The sequence below is a fragment of the Cebus imitator genome, unplaced genomic scaffold, assembly GCF_001604975.1.
Source record: "Cebus imitator isolate Cc_AM_T3 unplaced genomic scaffold, Cebus_imitator-1.0 Scaffold17, whole genome shotgun sequence".
NCBI lineage: Eukaryota > Metazoa > Chordata > Mammalia > Primates > Cebidae > Cebus > Cebus imitator.
The window spans coordinates 6,809,270-6,821,382 of record NW_016107332.1 but is presented as its reverse complement, the minus strand read 5'-3'; the positions used below and the strand labels follow the sequence as shown (position 1 = coordinate 6,821,382).

Here is a 12,113-nt window from a genome sequence, read left to right as displayed (position 1 = left end):
ATCACACAGCAGGGCCTGTCCAGGGGTGGGGACCTAGTGGAGGGATAACATTAGGAGAAATACCTAATGTAGATGATGGGTTGATGGGTGCAGCAAACTACCATGTATACCTATGTCACAAACCTGTGCATTCCACACTTGTATCCCAGAAGTTAAAGTATAATGGGAGAAAAATGATTAGGCAGTAATGGCAGCTTCACCTCCTCTCACATGCCACCTGTGTAGTACATACTGGAAGAGTTGCAGTGAATACATATTTGGATTAAGATCTTTCCTCTGCTGGTCTCCAACAGCAAAAATCAAGATGGGACTCCTGAACTCTACAGACTCCTGGATAGATTCCCCCAACTCTTGCTCCAGACAGCCTCTACAATGTCACCATCACTATCTGCTTGGGACTATCTAGGCTAAACTTATCATGTCCTCTATCCCTGTTTATGGTAGTCACCAGCTCCACCACTATCCCTGCAAATCTTATCCTTCTCCACCTCTGTATACCTCCTTTTCTGATTCTGTCTCCTATCACTTCTATCTCCTAGCACTTCCCATTTCCCAAAACTCCCATACTGATCCTTTAGAAAGCATGAGTGTAGTCATTAGCAAGAACTCTTGGCTAAATCTCTTCCCTAAATAACCCTTTTAAGCTTCTTGCTTTAACTGAAGTCCAACAACACTGCTTCCCTGAAGTCTACTCAAGTGATGGATACTTATCACCCACCCCCCATATGCCCTTCAATCACTGAACTTGGGGGAGTTATATTTTACTCCTTGCTTCTCATTGCTCATATAAACTATTTTTCCTCCTGTACTTTTTTTTAACCTCCTGATGTCTCAGCCTATATCCTCTTTATCCCATCCCTTGTCCCTTGAAGATTTTAGCTTCTAGCTCACTGCCACTTTCTCCTATGTATGCATAGGTGATTTTTCCAAAACTCCAGGTTTTCAGGTTCTTGGATTCCTCTCTGCCAATGATTTTCCTTTTCTCTACCTTATCCACTCACTTCCATGGTCACAGGCCAGACATGTTCCTTTCCAATAATTATAAACTTCCTCTAGTATTTCAATTTTAAGCATCCAACCCTCTGAGCACCACTTACTCTCTTGCTAATCTACTCATCCAACTCCAGCAATCCTTCAATCCTTGATACTTAGAGCCTATTCATCTTTTCACAGTGCCCACTTATCTCCTCACTTGGCATGAATTCTATGCATAGTCTTTATCTTTATTTTATTCATTCCCTTATATGCATCCTCAGTTCCCTTGTGTTTCTCTAGTTCTGCCATACATGTTTAGCTAAACCACATTCTTGGCTATATATAACTCCCCATGTGATCCCATTTCTTAATGCAGCTGCAGAAGAACACACACATATGCCACCTGGACTCACTTTAAATTCTTGATCATGATGCTCAAGCAGACCCTTAATGCTGCCTGACAATCATACCGTCTTACCCTCAATTGCTATCTCTCCCACTCTCCTGGATTATTATTTCACGCCTTCTCCCTCCTCCACCTCCATCCCCTCCTCTCCTATCTTTACTCTCAGCTGATAAACTAGACTCATATTTCACTGAAAAAAAATAGAAGCAATTAGAACTTCCCCCCCACATCCAGCTCCCAGCATGGCACCCACAGTACTTCTTGCTCCTCTACCCATATACTACCTTTCCCTTTCCTGAACTACCATGATTCTAGCAAAAGCCAATCCCTCTACTTGTGCACCAAGCTCCATCACTCCTTCTCATCGACTCAAGGACACCATCCAGTAATTCTCCCATCTCTCTCTCTTTCTCTCTCAAATTATTGATTTTTCCTTTTCTGTTGATATTTTTTCAACAAAACAAAGCTATTATTTCTTTCCTATTGCAAAGAAAGCCTCTCTTGATTCCACTTACTCTTCTAGTCACCTTTCTTGTTCTCTTCTTTATCTGATAGAAAGAGCCCTTGAAGAAGGCCTTGGTCTTCCCATCACATATTGAATGAGTTCCAGTCCAGCTCTCACTCCTCCACTCCGACAAAATTGCGTTTATCAAGTCACCAGTTTCCATCACAGTACTAAGGCTGTTGTTCAGTTCCTTGGCTTATTGGATCAATAGCATTTTACAGAATTTATCATTTCATCCACCAGAAAATAATTTTTTCACTTGGCTTCTAAGAAATCACACTCTTCAGGTTTTCCTCCTACAACCCCGGACCCTCTTTCCCATTCTCCTTGGTGTCCTCTCACCATCCTGACCTCTAAATATTGTAGTACTCCAGGGCTCAGCCCGTGAGCCTATTCTATGTTTCAGAAACACTCTCTCTTTTGGTGACTTCATACAGTATCACGGTTTTGAATACTATCTATATACTGGGTGTGCCAAAATGTGTACTTCAGGCCAAAATGTGTACTTCAGGCCAAAATGTATTCTTCAGGCCAAAATCTTTTTTCTGGACACTAGAAAACTCATATATCCAACTGCCTACTCAATATCTTGGATATCAAACAGACAAATTAAACTTAACATGTTCCAAACTGGCCTGATGAGTGTTCCCTGAAACCTGCTCATCACACAGTCGTCCCCATCTCAGTTAATAAAACTTCAGCTCTTTCTTTCCATTGTGACCTCAACCCTCGCATCGAATTCCTCTTTTGCCTTCATCCTACATTAACTCCATCAGCAACATCAGCTGTACCTTTGAAACATATCTAGAATCCAGACTCTTCTCACCAATTCTCCTGTCTGTTACTCTACTGTAAAACATCTCACTTCTCACCTAAAGTATCACAAAAGTGTTCTCTGCTTCTGCCCTTGCTCCCTTTCAGCCTGATCGTTACTATTAAGACTTGTCAGCGTATGTCACTTCTCTACTAAAAACCCTCTAATCACTTCTCTGCTCATTCAGAATTAAAGCCAAAGTTCTTAAAATAGCCTACAAGGCCTTATATGACCCGATGCTGTTTTCGGCTCTCTCCAACCTCCTCCTACACTTCCCCTCCCTCATTCTACTCCAGGCAGGCTGGCTTCCTTGCTGGCCCTTGAACATGCCAGCATGCTCCCTCTGTGGGGTTCTCTCACCTGTCAAGCCTTCTTCTAAAATGAGCTCCCTCCAGAGTGCGCGTGGCTTCCTTGCTCAACTTTTCAGGTTTTCATTTGCCCATCCTATCTAAAGTGATGCGCTGCTCCCATTCCACTCTTCTCTCCTTTTCCCCTGCAGTATTTTTCTCCATATCACGTGCTACCTTTTTTCTTCTAAGGTTGTAGATTATAAGCTATATAAGAGTAGAGTTTTTGCCTCTCTGTACTGCCCCATCCCCAGCACCTAGGACAGAGCCTGCCACTGAGTAAACACACAATATATATTTGAATAAGTAGATGAACAAATAGTGCACCTGAGTTCAGACTGGCAGAAAAAAATGCAGTGATTCTACTGAGATCTCTATCTGAAATGAGCTAGGAAGAGTCAAGTGGCTGCTTGGAATCAGGTATTAAAATCCATATTGCTTAGCCATAGAAAGAGAGTGCTCAAGAGAATTCCCAAAATATAAAGAATTCTCTTCTAATCTAAACCGTTCTAACAGAGTACTTAAGAAAACAGTCATAGAAATAATTTACATGAAGCTAAGTCACATTTCAAAATCTTTATAAACCTGTCTAATTGTAAATAGGTCAAAACTTCTTAGAGCTGGGGATAAGTAGTTGATGAAAACTCTCTACTGGATTTACTTTACATTGAACAAATATCAACAAGAAAACTGAAAATTATAAGTACTCAAAATATTAGACAGGTGTTGCTCAATTCTAACCTGAATCAGCATTACCCAGTATAGAGCAAGAACCAGCACTCATGCACTGAAAGAGACCACAGGATGGTACAGAATCCAAAACCACATAACAAGAACCAGACGGAAACATCGCCTTTTGCTTCTTCTAAATGAGGTGTCAATAATAAGCATTTAGCTATATAGCTATATTTTTGTATGTATATTTGTGCCTACTTTAACTGGTTAGAAAACTGTATATAGTTCATTTCATAGTCCATTAATTTCATGAATTTAATTCTCTCCTCTTCATTTTTTGTTGCTTTTATAAGGTCCCAGGCTAATAGAATTGTTTTCAGTATTTTTAAAAAGAAGTCTAAACTGGATGAATCTAAACTGCATTTGTTAACAAGATTTTAGTTCCAGAAAAACACCTTAGTTTAATGCAACTCAGATAAACAGTAACTTTACCAAATTGCTTCTAATCATAATTTTTTTCCCATTTGGTGATACAGGTTATGGCAATACCTTTCATGTTCTGTCATGCTTGTGAGAATCAGTACTACTTTTGCTAAAGCTTAGGCTGAGAGTCAATATGAAAAGATCACATTATTATAATATGAATCATTTTCATTAGTATTTATTGAGTAATTGCTCTGCCAAGCATTTTGCAAACATCTCACTTAATCATCAAAACAATCCTAAAACTTCAGTGCTCTTATGGTTACTGCAACTGAGAAAACTCAGGCCTGCAGAAGTTGATTGCCCAGCTGGTAAGTGGGGAAAACTAGAATTTGGTTTCCAGCATCCACATTGTTAATGCGACTTCCAAATAGGCTTCATGGTCTGAGTCATACTGTGTGAGCATATGCTAAAGTCATTGTTGGGTGTATCTTCTTGTTGTTAAAGTTCTGCTATTTGAGGAACATTAATATTGTTTTGAAATGGTGCTTCAACCTTGCCTTCTGCTTGTGAAAAAGGAAACACAGGATTTAACTGATAATTTTGCACCTTTACACTCTGGTAGTAAAGGATCAAAACCAAAAATCAGGGCATTTTAAAACCTGTTAATCACTGGTGTCATATCTAGGATTATATTAAATAAATGCTATGTAATAGTCTTTCATTTTGAAGTCACTACAGTGAAACCAGTAAATTGTATACATGGTAAAAGTATCTGGGGTTTTCATTGGCTTATAACTGGCTATAATCTTTTATTAATATATTATACACTCGATTTTTAATCTCTGCATGTTTATCTTGTTTGTAACAGCATTAAATTATGCTAGGTAATAGGTAAGAACAAGTTTTTATAAGTTTCTTAAATAAACTGAATGCTAAGATTTATTCCCTCTTCTGAATGTACAAGAAAATAATATGGTAAATAGATGACTAGTTTAATCTTTTAAAGAAAATAGAAGTTAACAACCCTATTTGTAATCATTCCAAAAAGAATAATGAAAACTTGACATTCTTTTAAGAGTGTTTTCTTGTGCCGATTTTATGAATTTTTTCCATATCATTTAAATAATTAAAAGCAAAATAGTATTTGGGAATCACATTTTAAACTTCTCATGGTAGTTGTGAGAACAATATTATAAAGAAAAAACATTGATTCAAATTTCGGTTTAAGGAATCTTAGCACGCCAACACGTGGTATTTTTGGAAAGCTGGTGCAGCCCAGATTGCCTTTCATTGAGAAATACAACAGAGTACAGAAAGTCCTGGTTTCTATATTACATGTCGTAATGCTCCCTAGAAACTCAGTCTTAGCAGCAAAATAGAGGATACATTTTCTTTTCTTCTTTCATATGCTATATTAGCTTTGAATATTACATATTTAGAAATAGCAATAGTTTGGCTGAATAGTTACCTCTTTTACTTTCCTGGGTATTTGGAAATCATTTCCTGTTCTATATTTTATTTGAGTTTTAGTAGTAATCCTGGTGGTGGTGCTCTTTGACTTAAAAGATCCTGTGACTACCTATGAATAAAGTTCTTTTATATTAGCAGTAGCAGATTAAAAATAAGTTTTGATGTTTAAGATAAAGGACCACCACTGTATTACTTTGAAGGGCAGCTCCAAATAGCTACTCAAAAAGATATCCTGCAGCAGGAAAAAGCTTAGACATGGGAGACAGAGATGCATGTGGCCCTGGGAATGTCACTTAACCATTGTGGGCCCAGTTTCTACATTTGTAAACTTGAGCTGATTCCTATCTCACAATATTTCATCTCTGTTGATTGATAATCATCACATGTAAAGCCCCAGCACAAAGTCTGAATACACAGTAGCTAAGTAGATAACATTAGTCACTTTATTTCCCTAATCTTTAATTAATATACTGTCTTAAGTAGTGTTAATAAAAATACAGAACCAGTATCAGACCACATTTACTTTGAGGATTTTGTTTGTTTGTTTGTTTGTTTGTTTAGAGATGGAGTCTCGCTCTGCTGCCCAGGCTGGAGTGCAATGGCATGATCTTGTCTCACTGCAACTTCTACATCCCTGGTTCAAGTAATTCCCCCGCCTCAGCCTCACAAGTAGCTGGGATTACAGATGCATGTCGCCACGCCTGGCTAATTCTTTGTATTTTTAGTGGAGACGGGGTTTCACTATGTTAGCCAGACTGGTCTCGAACTCCTGACCTCAGGCAATTCACCCCCCTCGGCCTCCCAAAGTGTCGGGACTACAGGTGTGAGCCACCACGCCTGGCCTGTTTTATTTATTTATTTTTTAAGAGTCAGGGTCTTATTCTGTCACCAACCCAGGCTGAAGTACAGTGGCACGATCATAGCTCACTGCAGCCTGGAACTCCTGGACTCAAGAAATCCTCCTGCCTCAGCCTCCTACTATAAACCCGAAGTGCTGGGATTATAGGTGTGAGCCACCACACCTGGCCTGGCCTTTACTTTATACCTGGTGAGTTCAGGGAATTGAGGAGGATCAACCTTATATTTTGGGTATAAGTCAATTTTAATTTGTGTAAATCTTGGTGAATTATATACAGTAAATGTAATTAGAACACATATACCTTAGAAAGTCCTTTTATATTTAATAATTTAACTTATATTGCAACCCCAGGGATATAAGCATCGAATGTATTGCTTTTATCCTGTTTTACAAGTTAGAAAAGTGTCACCTTCTGAAGTGAAATGACTTCTTAAAAGTAGAGGTAAAACTTGAATTTCAACCTGTGGGCTCTAAATTTTGTATGGGCTTTGTGACATCATGTTGCCTTCTCACAGAAATAAATGTTCTTGCCTTTTATAGTGACATGTTAGTGGATGGCTGGCCACTATAAGAAAAAGCTAACTCAAGAAGTTAGGTTGGTCTATAAGTTTGATGAGAACTGAGTATTTACTATTCAGAGATTATTCTTTCTTAAAATAACCCTAAGACCTTTCATACAATTAATATATTTGTTATACTTCAGTGTGAAGTAGACTTGGTTTGAAATGAGCTTTATTTTCCTTGGGTTCTCTCTTTTGGCATTATTTATGATAAGTTTACCTAAATGAACTAATAGTTTCATTGCTTATTCTCTAACATATAGCAAATTTAGAAAGTTAATACATTGATATTTGGAGAGTGCATTTAAACTACTTAAAGAAACCTGAGTTTACCCCAAAATTATTAAATATTTCATATTCAACTTCATAGGCATTTTATAGAATAAGTCCATATATCCATATGAAAATTTGAATGCTTTTTCTTTCTTAAGGTAACTAATGTATCTAAAGTTCAAATTATTTTACCAGAAGAACACAAAAAACCCATATCAGATAAATTGATAATGAAAAATAAGATGGAGGAATGCAGATGTAGCATATGAAGGCTTTGCATATTGAGACACAGTAATTTGGCTTTGTTCCACAAGTCAGTGTTAAGAACTGTGTAAAGTTCTTGGGATTTTATCTTACTTAAAAGTTAAAAGATAAACAGTTACTGTTTCATGATGCTGGAAGAAGACATAAGTCTTCTGGGTCAGAAACAAAGGATATTGTAATTCGCTGCAAAAGCAGTGGCCAAGTGTCAGCCTGTTGCTTACACAAGTTCCCTATCCCCTTCTTGCCCCAACGTCTAACAGGGTTGACACAAAGAAACAACAACAGATGCCTTTACATGTGCCTTGTATTAAAGGCGCACACTGACCCTGGGAGATTCACAGAGGCCTGCTTTGTATCTAGAGGGAGATATTGCCTAACCCCTCAAGGTTGCCCACTGCAAGCACCATCCTGAGAAATGGCCCAGATCAAAAGCAATCCTAAAGTCTTTCATTCTTGTTATTCCCAAAAGTATCTGCAGGACTTCTCAGGGCCACAGCAGAATGCCTTTCCCAACATCAAGTAGCTCTCAACATGTTTTCATGATAAGAGACACCCTCCCCTAAAATATAAGAAATATTGACATCAGTGACAATGCTCTCTATGCCAGTGACTGAAGTGGAAGGAGGGAAATCCTGTACCCTCTGCAAAAGCCTGCAGATGATTTTGATACAACCACCTCACTGATCTGGGCATTGGTAGCCATGGAAAGTTTGGGGAGGAAGTAAGTGTTGTAATCTTATTTTTTATTTTATTTATCACTCAAGGCATTGTGTGGAGAATTGACCAGAGTGGACAAGACTGAAGACAGAACCTAATAAGAAGGCTGTTATGACAACTCTGTTAAGTACTACAAGGTGATCCGAGCTCATGTAATCCGGATGCAGAAAGTGAACAAAGAGAGAAGTGATGGCTGGAGAGGGGGAAAGATGAGGAATGGGAAACAGGTGGGTTGGAACGGCACATTGCTGAGGAAATCAGCAGGTGGGAATTTGGAAGTACAGTAAGTTTGAGGATAAGAAACCAGGTTCAGTTTTTGAAGAGCTGTTTTTGAAAGATTTACTAATTTTAGTGGCCTATAAGTTAAACACAACCGGGTTCAATATATACCAGGATGTAGAAAAAAGAATTAACATATAATTTAGAATCCAGTAATGACATTTACCTCCTTTTAACTTAAAATTAGCCAGAATTATTCACTAGTTAGGTCTCTGTCAAACACACACACAACACACACAACACAACATTTAGCGTTAAAGTGAATACTGCAGTCCACTAGACACTTTAATTCATGATGTAAAAATCTTAGTCAAAAATAGCACAAATGTGTCAACATTGATACCAAATAATATCCAAAGTATATAATATTCTCTAAAATCCTTATTAAATGAACACTATGAATAGATAATTAAAATAATATTCAAATTGCTAACATTATAAGCCATATTTTAAAATTAATAAGGAGAAAATTTTATCCTCTTATTTCTCTAAACTGAATTGTAATTAGTTTCCCATGAGTAAAGTGCATATAGTAGAGAAGGAAAGAAGCCAAGATCTGGATTACTAGATGATAAATGAGAAGTAAAACATCATTTTTGGTCAAAATTCCAACTAAAGGTGGCCCAGATCATTTCATAAACAAAATTGATCTATCTACTTTTTCAGCAACATTAGCTCTAAATAAGTTGGTAAGGGAACAAAAATAGGGCTTCAGGAGTCTGAGTCACTGATATTATAGTATTTTTAATAAAGACACAAATAATTTTTGGCTCTGAGAATGTAATGAGTGTTTCTTCACTGTACAACACACAGCCAGCTGCCACTTTCTTACCTGATTGCAGGTATTGATGTCTATGCCCCCCTTCAGATATTCCACAACTTTGTCCAGGTTGCCTGCTCTGGCAGCACGGAGAAAGCTTGCATTGCTGTCAGACTGTGAGAAAAAGAAAAGACTTTTAGTGAACTATGAATGAAATAAAAATGTATCGAATACAGAAAGACAAGGATGTTTACACTGAAGTCAGAAAAGCTTTAGTTGGAAAAATTTCAATAATACTGAGTGTAAAACATTGAATAATCATTCACTGTGTAAGGTAGCAACTTCACAATATTTCTAGAGTTAAGTACATTAAAAGTCAGTATTTTAGAGTATAAAAGAACCATTAAAATGGGAATAATTGTTACTACTTTATTCAAAATCTTCAGCCACATTTGAAGATGTATTGATACTAGCCTCAAATACTGCTATTATTCATTTTAGCTTCAAGATTCTAACAACTTTATACTGAGCTTAGTGTCAAGTCAAAAAAGAATCAGAAAGCTAAAGAAATTAAAGCTACTGTTTTTTCTTTCTCTTTCTTTCCTGTTGGTTTTCAGATGCTTCTGAGGGAGGACACTGAGTATGGGTCACTTGCCAGTCATCTGGTCTCATTATAAGTGAATAACAGAAAGCTCCCAGGGTGCTTTGAAGAAAGAGGATAACACTACTTGGCAGGTGTGGACTGGGCTGATGCAAATTTTGTGATCCCAGTGATTTTGGGAAAACATGATTAAATTTGAACCAGCTGACATAATACCAGACTAAAATCTTTCGGTAAAGATAGTCACTGTGGATGGGGAGACTGCTTTTTAAGTTTCTCATCTTCCCTCACTCTTCTTAAAATCAGTTGCTGGGAGAATCAGCTGAATTCTGCCCATGAAAAGTCCTAAAGAGAGTTGCTCCAGATGCACAGTTGTAATCATGCTATCCCTCTGGCTTGGTTATGAAGTCTGACTTTTAAATCTTAACATAATAATGATGACAAACTTTTGCTAGGTCCCAAGACACCTGCATAACTTATAATTTTTCTTGTGATATAATATCTGACTAAAGAGAAAATGGAAAATGGTAGCATAAAAAGAGACATAATTTGAGACGGAGTTTCACTCTTGTTGCCCAGGCTGGAGTGCAATGGCGCGATCTCGGCTCACCGCAACCTCCGCCTCCTGGGTTCAGGCAATTCTCCTGCCTCAGCCTCCTGAGTAGCTGGGATTACAAGCACGCGCCACCATGCCCAGCTAATTTTTTGTATTTTTAGTAGAGACGGGGTTTCACCGTGTTGACCAGGATGGTCTCGATCTCTTGACCGAAGTGAGATGAAGGTTTGATGACTCAATCAAACATTCTCCTCACTAGGCTACACTGCCTCCCTCCCTCAAAGAATGTACTTGGCAGGAACCTCTTGGCACACTCTATCAGCTATTTATTATGATCCGTGGTGTTGTACGGAGATAGAAATGGAAGTATTTCTCTGGGAGTTTCAAATATGGAATTACTTGCAAACTGTTAAAATGATTTACACATGGGAAGACTGAAAACTACAGAACTAAATTACCTCACTTTTAACCCAAATACCAAGTGGCTTATATGTTTATAAATGAGATAGATTATTTATTAAGAGTTGAAAGGTGTGACTGAAATCTACACAACCGGAATTCATGCCCTGATTCTTTAGAAATGCTTCATTGTATGATTAATATCACACTGTTCTTCACTCTTCATCCTTTCTGAAGCCTGTGCCGATGGCAGAGTGCCCCAAGAATATCTGCAGTGCTGTAGCAACTGAACTGTGACTCATATTTAAATGACTATTCTGTGAAATTTATTTTGCTGTTTGCAGCAAATGCTAAATTCCAAGATTTCCTACCTTCAGGTTTGTTGTCACAGCACTTAAAAGTGAATTATAATACTATGTATTATGTTAACATCTCACAAGAAATATTAATTTTACTATAAAACAACAGAAATTAAATATTATTAGGTTACAGATATAAAATATGAACATATTATTCCTGTTATAAAGTTTTTCCAAAACAAATCCATGTGCTATATATTATATTAGAGGCTGTTCCTAGAAAGTGCTTCCAATTTGTACATCAAGGAAATGCTTATAGGTAGCATTTACTGAGTGTTTACTGTGGGTCAGGAACAGAGCTAAAGGAGTCACATGTATTGTATCACAAATACAATAATACTATGAGAAAAAAACTATTCTTATGCCCATTTAATAGATGAGGAAAGATATTTAGAAATTTCCAAAGTCACATATTTACACGCATTTATTTAGTAGAAGACCTAAAATTTAATTTATGTTTATCAGTTTAGAGCTGTAAGTTTTATCTGCTATCCTATCCAACACCTTAAAATATCACAATGGATATTACTACAGATTTCTGGCCTGTGAGCTATAGGTTTGTTTCCTCTGTGTTAGCCACAGTTATAACTTTGTTCTACAGATTTACTCTGTTAATCATGGCACTTGCTAAATAAAGTGCCTCAACTGGAGAAGAAATTCTTGACTACCCTCCCTACCCTCATAGCTATCACCCATCTACATGCACCTAGAAAAATTAAGAGCCAAACTGAGACAAACTACTCAGAAGCACATTCATCTGAGAATGAGAAAACAAACAGGTGATAAAGGATGCTTTGCATTAAGAAGCCAATTGTCTGTCTCCCTCTAAATGCCTAACATGATTAAACTCAGCAAAAGATCAAGTTGC

At 37.5% G+C, this 12,113-nt stretch overlaps 1 protein-coding gene across 50 annotated transcripts in view; it reads right to left on the bottom strand.

The window, feature by feature from the left end:
- Positions 1 to 12,113, bottom strand: part of ANK2 (ankyrin 2) — a 568,766-nt gene that overhangs the window by 193,340 nt on the left and 363,313 nt on the right. For all 50 annotated transcript variants that reach the window (XM_037731960.1, XM_017510194.2, XM_037732068.1 and 47 more), the window contains one exon: positions 9,403 to 9,504. In XM_037731960.1, coding sequence (XP_037587888.1) covers positions 9,403 to 9,504 — 102 coding nt within the window. The remainder of the gene's footprint in view (positions 1 to 9,402; positions 9,505 to 12,113) is intronic.